The sequence below is a fragment of the Malurus melanocephalus genome, unplaced genomic scaffold, assembly GCF_030028575.1.
Source record: "Malurus melanocephalus ecotype Western Australia unplaced genomic scaffold, MMel_1.1 scaffold_224, whole genome shotgun sequence".
Taxonomy (NCBI): domain Eukaryota; kingdom Metazoa; phylum Chordata; class Aves; order Passeriformes; family Maluridae; genus Malurus; species Malurus melanocephalus.
Genome location: NW_026623456.1, coordinates 812387 through 833950, shown reverse-complemented (window position 1 = coordinate 833950; position 21564 = coordinate 812387). Strand labels below are relative to the sequence as shown.

Genomic DNA, 21564 nt, shown 5'->3' with positions numbered 1-21564 from the left:
AGAAATTGTTATTTTACCAACACAACAATCAGTGTCTTCCTCTGAATTTAAAGTTTTCCTCTGACAAACTCTCCCATGAGCGAGGCACATTTGTAATGCTCCAGCAGAGAACTGCAAGGAGAAACAATCCTTTAAATGATTGTGAACATTGTCTACTTGGTCTCTATGCTCTGTCATTAAAAATACACTCTCCTTCTAAATTTGCTCCCAGTTGTTCCTGCTGTGCAATAGCAATGGCAGAAGTTGTCCAGGGAAGCTTTGGCTGCCCCATCCCTGGAAATATTCAAGGCCAGGTTGAATTGGGCTTGGAGCAACCTGGGCTAGGGAAAGGTGGCCCATGGCAGGGGGTGGAACTGGAAGGCTTTTAAGCTCCCTTCCAACCCAAACCAGTCTGTAACAGATTCTATCATTTAAAGTCAGGGTCAAAGCAAAGCCAGCAGAGCCAGGGAAAAGGAAAACCTGCTCTGAAATGGAACACTGGACCACTCTCTTTAGTCTTCATCAACATCCTCCAAATGCTGCATCCCAGACGAGGCCACTGATGGCCACCTGCACTGACTCTTGCATTCATCCTCACAAGCCTCACCAGGACTGGCATTCCCACGGGTATTTGGCAGTCACTGGCTTGAGGGAACAGGGAACATTTCCCAACTCCAGCCTCCCCCTGGTTCAGTCTGGGTCTAACACAAGCTTTCAGACTCTCTCAATCTTTATTTTCTGAGAAACAGAGACAAGACTGTGGGCAAGCTTTTCCCCCACCTCTGCTTTGAGCTCAGGTCTCCCCAGATCATAAAAAACCTCTTTCCTTTGCAGCTTCTTCCCACCAGAATCACGCAAAAAACCTCTCCTAAAGCTGCTTCCCCAGAGGCTTTTTCCAACTGAAGTCCTTGTACCCTTGAACATTTATTCCACAATAAAACTCTGTCTGCTCTTCCAACTTTCCACAGCGCATCCAGGCAGTCTGTATCCCAGAAAGGGAGGCGGGGTGGGAGCAGAACACAYGGAGGATCCCAACACATCCCATTACGAGACCTCTCAGTTGCCTAAAGCTCAGCCAAAGTGTCTGGGCTGCTTTCCCACGCTGGTGCTCATGAGCTCAGCCAAAACAATTCATCCACTTCTGAGAATTAGAACAACATGTATTTGTTCCTTTTTTTTTTCCCAAAAACTGCCTTTACCTTTCCTGTACTAGTATCCAGCACTGCAGAGCTTGGAGGAGGGATTTCAAGTAAGGCCTTTTTTTGGCTTCCATGAAAATCATCCTGATATCAGCCAAGACATAAACACTGGAGGAAAAATGTAACTGTTCCCATAAAATCAAAGTCTTTGGGGTTCTGCAACTAAAGTGGGACACTCCAGTCTGCTCAAGTTCACAACCTGGTGACATTTGGCACCTGCCGTTTTAGAATTATAGTTGTTGATGCATTAATGATGATTAACTGTACCTTTTTATTGGCACTAGAACTGAAAACAGAGAGCTGTTCCACAATTCCTGCCAAAGTGATGGCCAGTTAGGAAGAAATCTCTGATTTGGATCTCAAATAAACCAGGGAAGACTGACCAAGTGACATGATGCTGGAGGCATGCAGCGAAGAAAATAAACTGGGAACTGGATAAAAACAAGAGGACTGGGAAAATGGGAAAAACAGCTCCAGCAGAGTGGGAACAGAGTCTAACCCMAGGTCTGAGGTACATGGGGTGCAGAAGAAATCACTTGGGTATTGGTGCCCCAAAGCCCCTGCCCAAAAGGGGTGATGGAACTGAAGAGAAGTTGCTCTGCTGTTAGATGGATCCCACAAGGAAATAATGTGAAGTRTAAGACCAAAGAAATCCTAGTTGTTAATTTGGGGAAAACCAGCATCATTAATTGCAAGAGATTGGGTGACCTTGAATTTTTGGRCAGCGGAGTTCTCCTGAAGTGCAGCTTATCATTTACATGAGCAGTGAGGACTGTGCTCAATTAAATCTTCAGCAATTTTAGGACTAGACTCCAGGAAGCCTCCAAACCTGCAGCCTCAGCTACTCTTTTGTCTTAATTTAGGTAATCTGGGACAACTTTCCAGAAGAACAAGACATTCCCAGCAAGTCCCAAACATGCCTGCTRGAAACAAGGTGTCCCTATTATGATGATTACTTTTTACACATTACAAAACTCCCCTCCTCCAGTCTTACTGTGAGGCAGCAGAAATGTCAAAACAATTATAATGACGATAAATGGCCGAATCATTCCTGCAAGGTTCAGTGAGGATTTCAGGAAGCTCTGCACTGTGATGAGCAGAAACTCCTGTGGGAAGAGCTGCGCTCCTCGAAGCAGGTGATGCTTCTGTGAGTAGGAATATCTCACATTTCAAGTGGAGTAAAGTGCAAAGTAAGCACTGGGAAAGCAACGGCTGGCATGGAAAGATAAGCACATGCTAAAAGCCATCCAGCACCACGTGAGTCTCTGGTCCCAGCAAGGCTCGCTGTGACTTTGCCGCATTCTGACTGAATATTGCAAGAAGGAAAACAAAAATAGAGTCTGAAGAGTGTTATTACCAATTTTCAGCAAAGAACCAGTTAATGCCAACTAAGTGATACTTCAATCACTCTGCTGCATTGCAAAGTACAGGGAAAGATGACCCCAAGTTCAACGTTTTCCAGCAAAAACRAAACACCCCACAAGCAGGCTGACTCCTATGCAACTTTACATGTGCTGTTTCTCCCAGTTCTTCCACACTGCTTTGATAGCTTGGAAATGTATTTAGCTTTGACATTGTCAGAGTCAGTCATGTTGTCAGGCTCAARTGTGTTTCAGACAAAGAAAAAACCAAAGGAAACCAAGGCAATTKGGAAGGACTCAGTAATTATTATAAAAGCAAAGAATGGGCCTTGAAGGATGAGGCTATTGCAGAACATAGGAACACGTAACAATCACTGATGTACTACTTGTGAAGACCATTTCCAGCAAGAAAACAAATCCACGAGGAGGCAGGAGAGCAGATGGCAGAGATACAAAWTGTACTGTCCAGAACAACAGTGTCAGGGCCATTCTGAGATCCATGGTCACACCTTGCCCAGGAAACCTGAGATGCCACTGCCCTGGCACTGCAGCTCCACCGCTGCACTCCCTCCAGGCTCCACAACTCCTGCGCAGCTCTGAACTCAGGCCWCTCTGCAGATAGACCTTATCTTTCTGAAATCAGTAAGGAATTTGCTACTTGGAACGACCTCCCTGACAGTCCAGAGCAGAGGGTGAACCTCTCCTACAGACAGGAGTAAGAGCCACAGAACACTGTGCCACCAACACCACCAACACTCCAGAGTGACACACCAAGGACTCAGACACGAGGTCTCACCCGAGTTTCCTTCACTTCGTCGTTTCCATCAACTTCATCATCATCCTAGGAAGAAAGGAAAACAGTATAATTAGGCAAGCTTTGGAGACAAGAGAACTTTATCACAAGAAGATAATGTATGGTTTATAGAATCACAGATCATTAAGGTTGGAAAAKACCTCCAAGATCAAACTTAGACCAAACACACCATGTCAACTCAACCACATCACGAAGTGTCATGTCTATGTGTGTTCTGAACTCTTCCAGGAATGGTGACTCCACCACTGCTCTGGGCAGTCTGTGCCAGTCCCTGACCATCCTTTCAGCGAACAAATTATTTGATGCTAAAGTTAAGAAAAATTCTGTCACAAGAAATGCCTATCCAGATGCTCTTGGCTGATTATCAGATCAGGTTTGGTGACCTAATGGCCATTTAGAAGATCTYGGAACTGAGGACAGAATGACTCTCTTGAGATGGCTCCTGCCATTCCAATGCTTCTGAGGAGTTGGGAGGAGCAGGAGCTCCCTAATGCACTAAGGGAACAATCTTGGAAAAACTGCMCATCTGAAACACTGACATAATATTGACTTCCAAAAATATCTTCACTTCAGTYAGACTCCAGGTGGAAAGACTCATCACCCTAGGTATCCTGCACTTGCACAGCCTCTCTAAGACACTGCCCTTTGTAATAGCTCCAGGATTTCATGGAGCAAATGTGAACTACCACGGCATCCCAGCTCACTCTGGACTCAAATTGTTAACCATAATTTTGTAATTCTTATTCTCTTCTGACAAAGGTGATGTACTTTCCTCGCTGAAGCTCCAACCAAAGTTTGGAGGGTTGGATTTCTTCCTTCAGACTGAAGAAATCCTCTGATTCGGGACTAAGAGAAATGACCACAACACAGACAGCTCCTTTGCACTTCTGCTCTGAGTGTTCCCTGGTTTTGGGAGAGGACCCAGACACAGGTTTTCCTGCGATTGTCTTCCTTTCAGCGGGCCTAAGGAGCAGACAAATTTGGGCTCAAAGAAATTTGAAAATACTTCAGGTGACTCGTGACCTCCTGCCAAAGGAATTAAGACTTTGAATCTCCCCTCTCCCATGTGGGCCCTTTCCCAATCCTGCAGGGCTCCCATGACATGGCTCAGGAACAGGCTCCCAGAGCCTGCTGCTTGGTCTGATACTGGGCAACAGGGATGTGAGTCCTTTGGATGTGCCAGTCTGAAACAGAGCTGCAGAGGGAAGGGCTAATGGGAAATCAACTGACTGGGAAAAAAACCCTGGGGCTTGGAAGAAAATTCACCCTGGAGTTTCTCTTTCTAAGGAACTCAAACTTACATCTTGTGTTGAGAAGATGATGCCGGTGCCTCTCCGTCTCTCTTTTGGCCGTCGCCGCTCCCGGATCGACTGTTTGTTCAGGGATCTGTCGTCTGAATCCTGATCTTCACATTCTGGCCAAGCAAAGAAAGACTGCTTTGGTTTCAGTGATTTACATCTGTGCTTTTGCTATGGTTCTGGGGTACTTTTCAAGCTGATCAAGGTCATCTTGACTTGTGTTATATTACAAAGGAGTTATTAAACCAAATGAAATGGAATCTCAGGGTCCTACTACACACTCCTTCACTCACGAGAGCCAGGGAAGTTACCCCAGCTGACAGTGCTCTCCAAGCCATCCTGACTTACTCCTGTTCTRAGGACAAACTGTACTAGGAGAACCTCTTTCCCCAGCTCTAATATCTAAATTCTCCAAGGATCACTGTCTCATTTATTTATCCAAAATGGAAAATATCCCTTTATCCCTCTGTTACAAGAAAAGGAATTTGTTTAACTTCATTTAAACAAGTAACATTTGTGTAGTGAGGGAGCAACTTCCCTCAGAGTAACAARTAAACTTGTTCTCTCTATCTGCACACATTGAAGTTCTGAACCACACGAAATCCCTTGAGATTTGCCTGTTCTTCACTCTCCTGGTACGTACCATTTTTCTCCATCTCTGTGGCTGCCCCTCTGAAATCTGTTGGGTTCACAGAGTCCAGGCCTAGGTATTTATTTGTTCGAGTCAGGTATGAACTTGTGTAGAGCAGAGGTGCTGCTGTGGAAGGAGACACAGGTGTGGTGGGCTTGTCAGGCTGTGCCGGGCCCCTCAATCGCCGATAGACGGTCTAGAAACAGAGTGATGACAGAAAAATAGTACAGTGAAAAGGACGTAGAGATTTTGGATTTCAGAGGATGCAGTAATCTTTCAAAGTGCAATGTTTTCTTCACTGCTGCTGGAAGTGATCACCTGCACTTGCCAGATCAGGTCCATTCTATCAAATAAGGATGAATGCCAGAATCATTGCACAGCTACAGTGTGAGAGCGCCCTCCATTACTGGGAGACCTGAGATCAATCCCTTTGTCCCTACAGCTGATGGTGGAACAAACAAGTTATCTAATAGAAATAGATGATTTAGAATGAAAAAAACAGAGGTGGTGCCAGGGGGAGAAAATGCTCTCTCCAGCTTTCCATTATACATGGAATATCTGTGGAAAAATGTGAACACAAAGCCTCTGCCCAGACTGCACAGCAAGGATGGATCCAGGCCACATTTCTATCATTAGCCTTCTCATTCCACTTTCTGGGATTTACACCAGTTTATTTTCTGGCAAGAGACAGAAAGGTGAAATTCCCAAAGGAGAGCAAAGGCACAGCTAAGCTCTGGCCCCTCCAGATCCACATCCCTCGTGCTGAAGTGCTGCTCCTCAGCCAGCAGCGCCTCCTCCCAGCGAGTCTGCCCCCCTCAGAATGAAAAGACAACCCCCAAAAAGACTTTCTCCTGATATCAGCTCTCCTAACTGGTTTCAATAACCCTCAGGCCAGGGCTATAGAGGCAGAAGGATCACCTCCTCATCGGCGCTCCTGCCCCAGTGTGTGCGGCTCTCGGGCCTGTCACTGCTGTCCTCAGTGCCGGCGGCTCTGTCGCTCTGCTGCTCCTGCGCCTGGCGCTCGGCCCGCGAGCGGCTGAACGTGCGCTCGGCCTCCTGCAGGTCTGTCAGGGTCACCCCCTGCATGGGAACACAYGGCTGCATTGATGCACAGAATCACTGAATCCCACACTGGTTTGGATTTGAAGGGATCCTAAAGCTCATCTCATTCCACCACTGGCAGGGACACCTTCCACTGTCCCAGGCTGCTCCAAGCCCCATTCAAATTGGCCTTGGACACTTCCAGGGATCCAGGGGCAGCCACAKCTTCTCTGTGCACCCTSTGCCAGGGCCTCCCCACCCTCCAAGGGAACAATTCCTTCCCAATATCCCATCCAACCCTGTCCTCTGGAAGTGGGAAGCCATTCCCTGTGTCCTGTCCCTCCATCYCTTGTCCCCAGCCCCTCTCCAGCTTTTCTAGAGCCCCTTTAGGCTCTGGACGGGCTCTGAGGTCTCCCTGGAAACTTCTCCAGCCTGAAATTACATTTTCAGCCTTCCAGGTCAGTTTAAAATGCCACAGACTCACATCTGGTCAGGCTCATGTTTCATCCCCATGGTAAGAGAAAGGGAAGAATTCTGTTGCCTTTACTGTATTTTTCAGCCTCCTGACATAATCACTGACTCGAAGCAACCCAAATATGTGATCACACTACAAATTCAGAGGCAGGTACAGTGGAAATCTAACTCATGTATGTCTGGGGGAGGGTTTTGTAAAATCTTTTCGCAGGAAATTTTGCCAGAGCCTCTTCAAAACAGTGTAAGTACAGACTAGTCCTTTGTCCTAAGAAATCATGTAAGRGTAGAAGAAAAGCCTGCCTCTTTACAGAATTATGGAATGGTTTGGGTTGGAATGGACCTTAAAGCTCATCTCATTCCACTYCCTGCCATGGACAGGGACACCTTCCACTACGCCAGGTTCCTCCACGCCCCATCCAACCTGGCCTTGGATACTTCCAGGGATGGGGCAGCCCCTTCTTCTCTGGGCAACCAGTCCATCRGCTTTATTCAGACTACCCACAAATGTGAGCATTTCCATTCTCTACCTGGGTGGACCTGCGAGTCTGCCGGGCCTGTCTGGATCGTGCCTTCCTCAGTGACTCTGCTTCCTCATCCCGCACTGGAGTCAGATATGACCTGAAAAAAAAACAAACCAAAGGTGCAGAAGAGGTTAAAGTACAAGCAGAYGAACTGCCTTCCTGACTGCAGACTCCTGAGCTATTATGTTCTTTCTCATGGACAAAAATTAATTTTAGCTCYATCTGCTATTGCTGTTGCTTTGGGACAACTTCCCCATGAGCACACAATACACACTTGYTCACAGCACCTTCTCCCCAGAGCCTCTAAACAAACCCTTCAGTGTTGGACATGTTCTGTTAAAAGGTGCACCTATTCTCTACATTATTTGCTCCATTCCAAGTCATTGCATCATTAGAAAAAACCCTCCACTCCCCACAAACCCCCCTCATTCAGACAAAGATCTCAGAACAGAAATCCTGCGCTGGTGCATTCCTCAGACCCTCCTTCCTGTCATTATAGTCACGATCATATTCCTGCAATCTGCTGCCTTCATCAATATGAAACCCATCATGAAACTGCTGAACCGCAGGCACCACGGAGACACACACCTTGGAAAGAGCCATGGAATTAAAGAAATGACCTTCACACTCTGTGTAAACTGAGCTCCTTAACACCGAAAACCCCACAGTTAAAACACAGACCTGGGCACGAGTGAATTTCATCAAAGCTGGGAGAATTCAAAAGAATTGTTCATGTGAAAATACATAAACTGCGCCCTGTGCCCTGGCATTCACTGGGAAGAACTGGTGAGGAATTGGGCAGTGCTTTGAGTCAGGAATGCACAGCAGTAAATGATTTCCATGCTGGAGGAAAGGCTTCAGTCTTATGAACAGTTAATTAAATYGGACTCTTCAGAGCCTGGTTAATAGGCAATGATTATTCACACGGTCCCACTGTACAGGGATGAGGCTGCTGRAATGTTCCTTGCAGTTCTATCACTGCCAGGTTAACACTGTACCAGAGGTCTGGATGTGTTCAAAGGGCAGCGAGTTAAGTGGGGATGAAGGTGAATACGTTTACTTTGTCCTTGGACTCTTTTGCTGATTTTAGTAGACCACCTTCATGGAATAGGTAATGAGCTGAAGAGGATTTCTATTTCATCCAGTACATTAAGATATTTATTAGAAAGTTCACTAAACTGCTGCACTGTGAGAAAACACAGACAACCAGGAAATCTGTCTAATTCTAAAATGATGCTATGGTGGGTTTTATCCAGCCTCAGGACTTGTGTTCAGCGCTGGTTCAGCTGTGCAGCAAATGCAGCCTGGCCTCCAGGGTGGAATCCCCTTCACAGGGTTCCTCAGCTTGTGGGGAGTACAGACAGTTACCTCCCTGCTGCTCAGGGGTTGTGGGCTCATGTGAGAGTCTTCTCAGCTGAAACTGGTGTAAGGATTTGACCTGATAAATTATGCCCTGAATGAAAGTGCAGAGGATTGACAGTCTGTGCCAGGGATGCTGCACTGGGAACTCCTGGAGGGGCAGTTTCAATCTCTGCTCTCTGTGACCCTGCACAGGACCTGAGGGAATGACATGTACCAGAGCCAGGGCAGGGTCAGGCTGGATCTCAGGGAAAGGCTCTTCCCCCAGAAGGTGCYKGGAACTGCCCAGGCTCCTCAGGGAATGGGCACAGCCCCGAGGCTGCCAGAGCTCCAGGAGCATTTGGACAATGCGCTCAGGCCCAGGGTGGGATTGTTGGGGTGTCTGTGCAGATCCAGGGATTGGACTGGGTGATCCCTGAGATCCCTTCCCACTTGGGARATTCCATGATCCTCTGAACRGTGTCCTGGGAGCTGCCTGCAGTGRAGATGTCCCCAGCCGAAGGCTCGTGGAGCTGCATTCTCAGGCTGTGATTTATCACCAGCAGCCTCCAGCACAGCCCATGTGGATGCACTGCAGAGGAGCTCATTTYTTCCCATTGATTATCCAGACAGACACACGAGCTGTGATGGATATGCCAACACGGCAAGTGCCTACACTTCAGAGGGATGATTGTCTCCCAAGAATCTGCTGTTTCATGAACAAAAAAAAGCTGCTGTTTGATGCATGAAAGCTGTGCAACTCCTAATTTTGCAGAGCAGGAGCTCTCCTGCTCTCCCTGCTGCAGTGTGTGCACTGTCCAGGTAATGGCACATTAAGGAAACAATAAGCATTTTCTGCAGCTTTTGACACAAGCAGAATCACTGCTGTTTGCCCAGCAGCCAGAAGCAATAAGCCACCCACTGGAAGAAGGCATTTGCAAAATATACTGCAAATGAAGTTCAGAGCAGTAGTAAAAAAAATATAAATTCCTGAAATATATAAACGAAGTAAATTTGTAGCTCAGAAAGGCAGGCAGTTTACTGCAATGGCTTTGAATCAGTGGAATTTAAATCAGTGGAATTTCCTCTGCAATGAGAACRCAGGTATGTAGGAGCTACAGGTACAGAGAGGACAAAACAGGTTTTCAAATGAGCTTCTGGAAAGGTTTGACAAATCCATGGGGACCAGGTCAGCCCCAAGCGTGGGGAGGATCTGCAGCAGGGGCAGCCCAGGCAGTTTGCAGGAGGCTGCAGGATTCCCTGTGCAGCTCAGCCACAGCTTTGCAGTGGGTATGGCAAGAGAAGAAACATTTTGAGGTCTCTTACTCCGTCATCCTCCCAGGCTTTTTCCCTCTGCTCTCCCAGAATTTATATAAAAATACAGATATGCTACAGCATCATTAGCAATTTTGGGAGTACAGTCTGTAACAGRGACTTGATCTTGAGCCGAGCACGTCCTGCAGGTCAGCGTGGCTCAGCCTGGGCTGCAGCCGCTATCGATCGCCAGCTTTTGGGTTCTTTCCATTTATACAATTCATCAAGTCCTGGAGCTCACCCAAAGCCATTTACAGCATGAGATAACCAAATTTCCTGAGGCAAGTCAGCAGAGCCACAGCACAGGGACAGAGCTGGTTCCTGCGAGGAGGCAGCTGCAGCCTGCTCCAGGTGCCAAAGGAGGGGCTGTGCTGTCAGTACCTGGAACCGCCCACAGCAGCTCAGCTGTACCCTGCTTGGGAACTCCTGTGCTTTGCCTTTTAATTCAGGGCGTAGGGAGGGAAAAGACAGATTTTACAATGTGTTGCTTTGCTTCCAAACTGAATTTTGAGAGACCTGAGTGTGCTAAATGGGCTGGAAGAGAGAGAGAGAACAAATGCACTGCAAGGAGACGGCAAGCCGGATTCAACTCAGGGCTGGGCTGGGCTGGATGGCACAGGCACAGCAMCATGCTGCTCTCCAAAGCACAAACACCGCAGAGCACAGCAGGCTGCAGGGCACAGGCACCAAATGGGGTGAGAGGCAGCCTCTGAACAATCTACAGAGTTTTTAATTATGTTTTAAAGGAAAACACTGCTTGCTCAAGTGCAGTGCCTGTGTCATCCTATTAATTCAAGCAAATATGTCAGGATCCAAGCAGATCTTYAAAGGAATGCCCTATGTGTTGTATTTTCTTGCAATAAGCTTTCTCTGAGAAATACTTGAAGAGCAGCCATCACACCAAGCTCAAGGCACATATAAAGCAGAACAGATTTTTACCAGAGTTTTGGCTGTAAATGCAAGGAAAAGAACRGAAATTGTTCAAGATGTGTATGTGAGAGTCAGCAAAACCACTGCAGAGGTTTACAGCTCCCACAGAGACAAGTRTGTCCTGCTGCCTTGAGAGAGCTACAGGCTTCTGGTTTGTGTATTAGCTAGGAAAAACCTAGAGACTGAATGATGAACCTGGCTCCCACTTCATTCTGCTTATTTTCAAGAAAACACCTATTTTTCTCTGTCAGCTCTTTCATCAAGGACAGTGCAAAACACATGGATCCCAACTACTCATCACTATGTCAAGGCAAAAGGAGCTGCAACAATACTAACAGAAGCAGAGGTGCAACAATACTAACAGAAGGGGAGGTTCAACCTGCGGAAACAGGAAGGCTGGATGTACGAGCTGATACACCAGGAATACATGAACAAATGTCAGAAAATCCTGGCTGGAGGAAAAGAAAAGAACATATTGTGAGGAGAAATCCCTCCCAAATCAAGGCTGAACGATGCAGAAAAAAGAGTTAGATGCCCTGTTGGTTGGTGCACAGGTAACAAGAACAAAAGAATAATTTCTCCAAGAAACACACAGACTTCTGACAATCCTTTTATGACACTGGTCTCCTTTCCTGCTGTTCTGAACTCTTTCAGACACTCAGAGCTTGAAGCGTTTTGGCAAACACCATTCACCATCATGGAGTGGTTTGGCAGAACATCATCCAGTCCCAGAGGGAACAACAAGATTGTGCAAAACTTGGAGTTTTACATCACCAACATGTGGCAGAGCAGCTGGGGCTGCCCCATTCCTAGTGGTGCTCYAGGCCAGGTTGGATGGGGCTSCAAGCCACCTGGTCTAGTGGAAGGAGCTCCTGCCCATGGTAGCAGCTGGAATTASATGAACTTAAGTTCCCTTCCAACCCAAACCTTCTGGCATTCTATGAAAACCTGCCAACAAACTTGGAAGCTAAACATTCACCAAGTTCTACAGCTGTCCTCTTCTCAGAGTGGGTTCAARGAATTTCATTCTGCCGTCAGGACTGAAAATTGAGACACACCCCCACACAAGCTGTATTGAGCCATGACAGGTTTCCTCCATCCCTGTCAGAACATTCTCCAATAAATCCAGGTCCCACAGCCAGCACAGTAAGAACATGAGTTGCACAGAGTWACTGGTCCATCATTAAGAGTTATTCCCAGTCTCTGGGAATGAGACTCTGCTGGTTGTGAACTGGGGCTGGGCTTGATGGGGCTCTTCTAGAGGAAAGCTCYTCCTGGGCCCTCTCCAAATCCTCTCATCTCTTTCTAGTTTAGGACTGAACTACACACACTAGATCAGAATCAACAGGGCCAGTTTCCTTGGAAGCCAGGACAGATTTTGGCTCCTTCAGATCMAGGTAACACAGGTAAGGGAAGCTAGACACAGGTTTGGCTCCCTGTGCACAAGGTGTGTTCAGCACATGGAAAGTCATGTGGCTATTCAGACTCTCAAATGTTTGCAACTTCTCAAGAAGAATACAGTATTCCTGTTCCAAACTCTACAGTGATTTAAGAAGTCTTTGTCACACTTATGTCTATTTCTCAGGCATGCACAGCACATATATGTATATTTATATACACACAYGTATGTATATTAAAAACTCAYRCRCACTCTGAAAAAGGAAGATAAGAAAAGAAAAAGCTCAGCAAAAGCCTCAAGTACAGATASTGTTCCCCTGGAAACAACTGGAAAAGTACAGCATCCCAGCAATGCATTCCTACAAACTGGAGAGCTGCCATTAGCAAATAACTATCCATGAGCTGGAGGAGGGAGGAGAAGCAAGTGCAAGTTTTGCGGGCAACAATGCTGACAGCAGTTCCCAAAATACAATTCCTTAAGTCAGATAATGAACTATGTCCCCAGCAGCAAGTCAATCATTGGCAACTACCTGCAAACAGTCAGAAAAAGAAACTTTCCCGCTCYCTTATCCAAATAACAGGTTTCGGTTTGTCCCTGAATTTATCCCTGTGCTGACATGTTCTGTCCACGAGCCCACTGCAACTGGAAATAGTCATCAGAGAAACTGCCAGAAGCTGAATGTGCTCTCAGAGACCCTTCAACAGGCAGGAGAGAAGGATAACACATCAGACTGTGAATGTTGGAGCTGGGAATGAGAGGGGCGACAGCCTGACAATGCAGAGTTATTTAATAAGCTGAGGACAGAGGGATAACRAGATCATAGCCCTAAAGTATTTCACAGCTGGYTCAAAAAGGCTTGGCTGAGAATCCYCCATTTTCAGGCTTTTGCTGCTGGGAGCTGCTTTTGTGTTTCAATCTGGACTGTAAATTCTCAGCTCATGCGAGTTTCAGTGTCTGAATTTCAGCCCTTTGGTTACAGGATGATTAGCAGGTTCACTAGCAGCAGATTAACTTCTTTATTTCCCACAGCTCTACTTTGCTCTACATGTTCAGGTGCTGAKCCCAGAGATTAGGAGACTTGTGATCTTTGTCACTTGTTAATCAAAACAACCAGCACCCTTTATCCCTGCACAACTCCTGTTTCCACAGGACCTTTACAATGGGTGAGGTTACATGTATGACAGCTGAGGCTACAGGAACACTTCCCATCATGGAGTTCTCGGTGATTTTGCCTGTCCTTTCCCATGCCCCATACCTGGAAGTGTTCAAGGCCAGGTTGGACAGGGCTTGGAGCCACCTGGTCKGGCGGAAGGTGTCCCTGCCCATGGCAGGGGTGGGATGAGATAAGCTTTAAGATCCTGCTGAACCTCCCAAACCAAACCATTCCATGGTTCCATGTTCAGCTCTGTGAGTGTCCAGAGCKGCTCCTTCTGTGCTGTGTCCCCAGCRTGTCCCCATGGCAGCTCCTCGTGCCTCCTCGGCAGCCTGGACTGCTCCAGCAAGAGGTGAGGAGTGCTCGGGTTGCAGATCCAGCTGGGAACACAGCCCTGAAATCCCTCTGCCAGACGAATAAAATACAACTCTGGTACTYCTGAGAGCTCACAAAGTTTGGGACTGGGGGAGTCAGCACATAGATGAGAAGCTTTTAATGACCTATGTAATCCCTTCRCATTAATTAATGTCACTCAGCATTATGATGAAGAGTAAAAAGGCAACAAACATCACAGTGATCACATTCCCTAAACTGGCTGCCTCAACTGTTGCTGTGAACTCAGACCTTTAAACTTCTGCCAGAAGAGAACATGTACTTGTTTAAAAAAACCCAAAAATCCAGGAATTCTTTCTGTAAGAGAAAAGCAAGGAATGCTACAACCCCAAAGCAGAGGCTTCAGAGTTCAGAGCTACCACCACCTGAACTGACAGCCTGACCTCTCCCGAAGACACTGCATGTGCCAGCTGTGACCGTCACAAGCACAAAGCTCACCAGGATGGAATATTTTGGAATTGTTTGTGCTCAGCACAGGACTGCMGCTGTCAATACACAGCACTGAGTGAGTTGTCATTGTGACAGGGAACAATGTGCCCTGTCTGCAGTTGTCAGGAAGAGAGATGCATTAAAAATCCTTGCATTAAAAATCTGCTGCAGGAACTGGAGCAGGATGGAGCTCCACCTGCTGCCACTGATGAGGAAACAAACGTCCTGCCTCTCTCAGCATCCCTCTCATTTTCAATGAACCAGCACAATTTGACATTTTAAACAATCTCGAGCAGACCTGTTACAGCTTTCCCAAGAGCTGGTTTATGCAGTCTGAAACAGGAAATTTTCCAGGGCAGAAAATCCCTGGGGAAAAAAAATTACCTTGGCAAAAACCTGAGTATTTGGGAAATTGTCTTTTGCAACTGAAAAATAAAATCAAAACTTGATGGTGATGAAGAAGGTTCAGCTACTGAACCAAGTAAGCCAGAGGAGCGATGTTCGCCTGCCAGTGAATCCCAGCAGCCTTCCACTGCCACCTCGTGGGAGCAGGAGACGCCTGAGCAGCTCCAAGGATCACAGATCAGCCCCAGATGAATTACACAAAATATCACTGAACATTAATAATGGATCAAAAATTTCCATTTCCTACTGAGCTCACACTGCAATTTCTTAGCCTGTGGCTTTGGTTCAATTTCCAGGGTCCACTTTTCTCAGGACAGAAGATTAATTAAGTCTGCTCAAAAACTTTTCTAATACAAATCCCAGGGAGGTTACCTGGCTTCCTTGGCTCCTYCACCTGTCACATCCCCAGATCAATACTGTGGAGCACAGAATTTAACAGAGTAGCAGATTTAGTGCTGAATTAGCTGTCAGCTCTAGTGACACACAGGATCTCTACAAATGCTTCAGGTATGTCCTCAGCTTTATGGCCTTTCTGGACACAGAGAAGCAGCCGAACACGTCCCAGTTAGTAAAGCTCAGCCCCTGACCATGCAGGCAGTGGCCCTGGGATGGCACCGGAGCCAGCAGGGGCCATGACTGGGTTAGACCGAGGGTGAGGCGCGTGCAGCAAGGCAGTGGCTCCCATTAGAAAACCAAGAGGAACTGCACACAAAYTCGCCATGGACGGAGCTGGGGAAACGCAGTTTTACCTTCTGCTCGCTCCACGCTGCCGAGCTGCGCTTCTTTTACAATGCTTAGCTCAAGTGGTCCCTGCTTCCTTCCCTTGACCATTCCTGAAGGATCCTGCATGGATTCCTGCTTTTGTTAGCAGGCCAACCTACAGCCTGGGCTCCCCCACCCAAAGCAAATGCCAAAATAYCCACCCCCTTGCCCTGGGTGGATAAAGCCCTGGCAGCTGAGCAYGCAGCACACACCTGCTTGCTGCCCTTACAGGAAACTGCATTGACCCCAGCCCACACCTCGACCTTACTCCAAATAAAAACGCAGCCTGATTTCTGATCCAGCAGGAGCAATCTCTCCTCTTCCCAACATGGACAATCCTATGGCCAGCAGAATTCCTGCCCTCCCACGTCATCTGCACCAGCAGCCTTTGAAAAAAGGGACAACTTTATCTGAAAGCRATTAACTGCAGAGGCAGTGGCAGAGAAATGCTGTCACAGCAGGTGCCAGATGATCGTTCAGTTCTTCACAAGAGAGAGAAACCTCTTAACTTCTTGTTGTCCACTGTGTAGTGTGGACAGGAATCTTTCCCTTGCCCTGTACCAGCTCCGTGCATGAGCATCCCACTGCTCTGCTTTCCCAGGGACCTCTCCCAGGAGATTAAGACCACTCAGCTTTACATCAGTCAGAGATAAGGATTATAGAGTCAAATGCTTTTAAAAAAAAGGTGSCAGCAAGCTAATGCTCACAGCTTTTTCTACCAGTTCCTCTCAAGTGACATTTAAATRCCCCTTGAACACAAATCTCATAGAGATGCACAGAGATCAGGGGCTTTTATTCTCTTTGTCAGATCGTAAGGGTGAACAGACACAGCAGGTGACACATCCATGCTCATCCTACAGAACACACACTTGGAATGCCCACAGCACAAGAATCACAAGGTAAAAGGACTTGCCAAAAATTGTTCATCTAACAGTACTGGTGGAGGAGGATTCAGTTATTAATATTTTAATAATCTATACTACCATAATTAGCAGCTGGATCCTTAGAATGAAAAAATAAAATCCTCTAGGGAATGAAGCAGGAAACAGAAGTGTTTGCCAAACACATTTACCTGGCATGTCTGAACTTCCTTCAGCTGAAAAAAATTCAAGGAGAAACTTTAGAAGGCAAGAAAGCATGTACTAAGTAGAGACACCAGCCCCAAAGCTGCCCAGAAAACAAGTCCACCTCACTCCTGCTCTGGATTTATCATGGAATGKTTTGGGTGGAAGGGACTTTAAAGCTTRTCTCATTCTATCCCCCACCATGGGCAGAGACAGCTTCCAYTATCCCAGGGCTCCAAGCCTGGTCCAACCTGGCCTTGGACACTTCCAGGGATAGGACAGTTATGGTCAGAATAAACTAAAAAGTAAGGAGGTGAGAGATTAGTTTCCTGYCTGTAAGAGTATGCTTGACGGCAAGTGCTGGAACCACCCTGCTAGAACCTTCCTCAGGAAAAGGAAAAAACCAAACAATGGCAGAATTCAGTTGTATAAACACAGTGAGGGGGTGTGTGTGGGGATGAAAATTAAAATTAAATTAAAAACCTCTTGCCAAACCAGGAGAGATTTCAAATCCAAGAGTCCTTTTAAACTGGCCACAAAACCRAGAGCACAGACTTGCCTTTCAGAAGTTGTCAAGCAAAGCCTGTCTCACCCCATGTGCCAGCTGTGGGCTGCATCAYTGCCTTCCCACATGTTCTGGGAACTAAAACTTCCACAGAGTATGAAAAGCTTCAGCCAGATCTCCCAGACTTTCCTTCCAGCACAGGTAACTCACGGCACAAGTGGTATTCCATTATGGCAGGATACCCTGCAGGCCCTTTCCATGCCCAGGGGACAGAGCTCTGAGCAGCCCGGGCCTGTGACACCAGGAAGACTCTGGCGGAGCAGGACTCTATGACCTGAGCCCTGCACTGAACCTGCACAGACAAGGGTGGAGAGAACTTGGGGAAGGAGCTCTTGGTGGCACTAGAGGCCGCTGTCACCCTGGATGAAAGCAAACAATTTCACACTGGGCTCCAACGAACAGGACCCCCATTCCCCACCCRCTGTGGGCACCCAGTAGCAATGAGGAAGCTGTTCTGCCCCGGGAGGAGCAGGGTCTGTGCGAGGGACTGCAGGCACAAAATCCACACAGCTGAAATCCACCCTCAGCAGAGCCAGGGCTGTTTGAATTCAGTGGACAAACACATTTACAATGGGTGACAATTTGCTTTTGGCTGGAGATCATCCAAGTGGCCAGACAGCACTGTTCATCAGCAGCTCCAGAATTCCCAGTAAAAACCCAAAAGAAACTGGCTGGCAYGAGACCCTGCTGTGGGAGATGGCCAGTTTCAGGTGCCCACAGCAGCACAGCACAGTGCCATAGGCTGGAGGTGCTGCAGGACACAGGGGACACGGGTGGCAGCAGCCAGGCTGAACCTCGGGCACAGCCAGCCCCAGCAAGGAGCGGGCATGGTCCGGCCGGCACCACGCGGCACTGACACCTCAAACCCACCTCTGCTCCACTGCCCCTCTGCTGCTTGTTCTTCCCTCCCCTTYGCAATTTATACTATTTGCCAACTACTGGAGCATTTCCTGGCCAATTCAGCTGGAAAACAAGGAGCAGGTGAACCACCATGGGTCAAACGCTGTGCTGGGGCAGGGTAAGACTTGCTGAGCACCACAGGCTGCAAACCAGCACTCCAGAGCACTCTGCCAGTCGCTCCTCCCTTGCCCCTAGCAGCCTCTTCTGCTTTAACCTTTTGGCTTCACACAGATAATTTTAAGGCCACAAGTTCGGAGAGATCCCTATGATCTAAAATTAGATGATCAGGCTGTTTATGTTTTTGTTGCTARGAGCAAGCTGGCGCTTTGGAAACACCAAAGCAGCCCAAACACTCCTGCAACAGCTGCCACTGGGAACTGAAATCCATACAGCACTGCCTTGACAACTGTTCGCCATTTGCCTTTTTATTTTATTTTACTGGAATTGGTCTCCTCCCCAAATAAGCTTTTCCCATTTAGGCGACTTCGCCTGTCTCCCTGGGTCCACATTTCCTAGTTCCAGTGTGTCAGCAGCTCCCAGTCACTTTATCCTACTGTGAGGATGTACATTCATCAGTTCAGYTTCCTCCCCCATTAACACAATGCATAATTTCTGGGCTTTTTTTCCTCTTTCAGTAGTTTCAAAGCATCAGTTAAAGGTGGGAGGAATTTTCTAGTTTTTTCYCTTTACATTACCATAATTCACACGAGATGGTTCTCTAATAAAAAYGCAGGAGACAAACAGATCTTCGGTATTATTTATAGAAACATTTGGCAGTAAATGCCAATGCAGTAATATTAATGGATGCTTTTTTTGGCATCTACAACTAACTGTGCTGGTCCAGTTCTCCGCAGACAGTGCCAGAAGTCTGGGGGACTTTGTGCAGCCCGCTTCTGCAGGAAAAAATCTGCTTCTTCAACTTAATTCTGGGCTTGCCAAAATGGAGAGACCATTGTGAAAGGTTTGAAGTGAAAACTGAGAGTGTAATGATCACTCTGTCCCCTTCACAACCTCACTAGGCACAGGCAGTATCTTTTGGCAGCTGTCTTGATTCAAATGCAAATGACTCCAAGCCAAATGACCTCCAGTAAAGCAACAGGAGCACACAGAGGCATTTCCAGGGTTAACCCATCAAAGACACACCAAAGACACCATGCAGTGGCCAGTTGAAACTGTCCGTGAACACACAGCTGATGAATGTAGCTCCTCCAGAACATTTCCAATACCTTACAAGCACTACCTGTGCTAGCTCAGGAAAAAAGAAAAGCCAAACTTCATTACAAGTTGTAGTATTTTCCAACAGCACAGCCCACCTTGCAAGGATGGGCTGCAGGTGACGCTGAGCAGCATCTCAGCCCCATCACCTTAAGCCCTGTAGGCTGATAATTGCCATTATTGCTTTTGCCATCCCTCAGCCCGAGGCCATCTAAGATGTGTCAGAGCACTATCTGCACTGAGGAAGAGCTGTATTTCAATAAATCACTATGACAGTTTGGAAGAATCCAAGTACTGTATATTCTGCATGAAYTTGCTGATGGTTGGAAACACTCAGTTCATTGCTGCCTTTTATTTATAACTATTTGYTTTCGCTGATGCCATTAGAATAGACATATTTTGGAAAAGTTCTGTTTGCAAGGATATATGGATCATTTCACATTCTGTAACTAATGCATAGGGTAAAGTTCCTTTGAAAAGAGCTCTGGCTCCCCAGGTTTGCACTCTCCCAGTCTTCAAATAACACCATGTGATAAGAAAGAGATACCACCAGCTGGACTCAGAGTCATTCCCAACACTGCCCCTGGAATGGCCTCAGTTGCACATGGCAGACCCACTCCTGGCCTTTCCAGTCAATCAAATCACTGCTGCTGGAGTCCATCTCCTCCTGTGTCACACACCTACATACCCCAGGGATGTTTGTTTTCTCCCACTAACTGCAGAGGGAATCTGGGGGACCTGTGCAGCACAGATGTCGCCATCAGGGCATAAGTAAACAGGGCTGAGCGGAATCAGAGGGACAGATTTTATCTGACTTTATCTCAGCACAATGGTCTCTTTAGGATGGGATTYATTTCACAGAACCCACTACAAGGAGCTGCTCCGCTACCTGTCCCTGTACACACACTGGGATGGGGCTGAGATTAGGAGCTGAGATTAATAGTGAAGAAAAAGGCTCAGATGCTGAAGAGACRAGTAGAAAATTACGAAACTAAATTTAACTGACAAGCCAGTGATGACTCAGGGAGGGAGCAGGGCCAGCAGCCTGGGAACTCCACAGAGCACCTAAAAACCAGTTCTTATACCCCCACCATCACCACCGTGTGAGAGCAGCCCACAGATGGGGCCACCAGAGCCCACTGCTCACTAACCTTCTGCGCTCCCTGGCCTCCTCAGCCGAGAGGTCCTTCCCCGGGGCGGAGGCAGCCCCGGCATTCGCGGTGCTGTTGGCCGCGCCGAGCACAGCACAGTTTGTGATTACACTTAGAGGGGTGCTGGCACAGCTGCCCTCTGCGTTTTTCTCTACAGCAGAATCAGTTTGTTGCCTGAAAGGGGCTCTGAAATAGAGAAGACATATRGAAAGCAAAGCAAGTGAACTCCAGTGCTGACCGAGCCCAACCTCCTGGAGGGAGCATGGACAGTTCATCCTCCTCACTTTACATTCATGTGTTTGTAGAGAACAGCCACCATAAAATGAGTTTCACAAAACTTGGAGAAGAATGAATAGGAGGAATTAATAGTCTTCACATCCCTGTTTGTAGCAAAAATTATTAGAAAAATGTACCTGATGGGAAAGCAGAAGGAAGGAACTCCAAGAGCTCGTACACCGAGCACCCAAGAGCGGCCTGAGCACGCGCTGTGTCACAGGGACAGAGGGCACAAGGGACACATTGCAGGCTGTCACCTGCCTGCCAGTCACACCCACCACCGGAACTGTYCAACACCACCATCCTGGGATTGCTTATCACTCTGGGATTGTTTATCAGCGCTTCCCATGCGGAAGCACATCTCCAATCCCTAATCCACTCTGAGCTCAGAACTTCCAACCCAAGCGCTGACTTTGGGAGCATTATCTCCGCTGGGAGCCGTTACCTGGTGTAGTGGCGGGCTGATGCAGRAGTGTTCGCACCGAGAGATGTGGGACAGCAAGAGACAGGTTGCCACGGGGTGCCCAGGGAGGTAGATGAGCCAATGGCAGTGGGTGAGGTAGCTATTGATGGACTGCAACTGGCTGAAATGTAGGGACTGCTCAGGTCACTACTTCTACCAAATGAAGCACTGTAAAACAGCACAAAATCATGTCCTTCAGAGCACAGTCAATATTCAACAGCACATCCCACAGCTGGGCTGGCAGCTGGGAAGGGAGCAGGCACCACAGGGCAGCAAAATGTGTGCAAGGACATCAGAGAGCGGCGGAGCTGTCCCCACGCAGGCTGGCGCCAGCAGAGCCCCGCTTAGCTAAGCCCAGCTCAGTTCCAGCGAGAGAATAATGGATTGAGGGTGAGGTGGGGAGGATCAGAGAAGGGAAAAGCCCTGCTGCATTGAAAGCAGGGCACATGGAGCACCCTGTGCCCTGGGGAAAGGTGGTTGCAAGGATGA

General features: G+C 47.6%; 2 protein-coding genes across 4 annotated transcripts in view; both read right to left on the bottom strand.

The window, feature by feature from the left end:
- LOC130578358 (protein phosphatase 1 regulatory subunit 12B-like) overlaps nucleotides 1–5474 on the bottom strand; it is a 50516-nt gene extending 45042 nt beyond the window's left edge. The window contains exons 1-3 of the mRNA XM_057374383.1: nucleotides 5295–5474; nucleotides 4655–4767; nucleotides 3336–3380 (exon numbers count right to left, since the gene is read on the bottom strand). Of these exons, the coding sequence (XP_057230366.1) occupies nucleotides 3336–3380; nucleotides 4655–4767; nucleotides 5295–5307 (171 nt within the window). The 5' untranslated portion in view covers nucleotides 5308–5474. The remainder of the gene's footprint in view (nucleotides 1–3335; nucleotides 3381–4654; nucleotides 4768–5294) is intronic.
- Nucleotides 5475–6164: 690 nt separating this feature from the next.
- Nucleotides 6165–21564, bottom strand: part of LOC130578357 (protein phosphatase 1 regulatory subunit 12B-like) — a 79311-nt gene continuing 63911 nt past the window's right edge. The window contains exons 13-16 of one of the 3 annotated variants that reach the window (XM_057374379.1): nucleotides 21058–21243; nucleotides 20337–20522; nucleotides 7325–7415; nucleotides 6165–6362 (exon numbers count right to left, since the gene is read on the bottom strand). In XM_057374379.1, coding sequence (XP_057230362.1) covers nucleotides 6180–6362; nucleotides 7325–7415; nucleotides 20337–20522; nucleotides 21058–21243 — 646 coding nt within the window. In that variant the 3' untranslated portion in view covers nucleotides 6165–6179. The remainder of the gene's footprint in view (nucleotides 6363–7324; nucleotides 7416–20336; nucleotides 20523–21057; nucleotides 21244–21564) is intronic. The other 2 variants (XM_057374380.1, XM_057374381.1) reach the window with 2 other exon arrangements.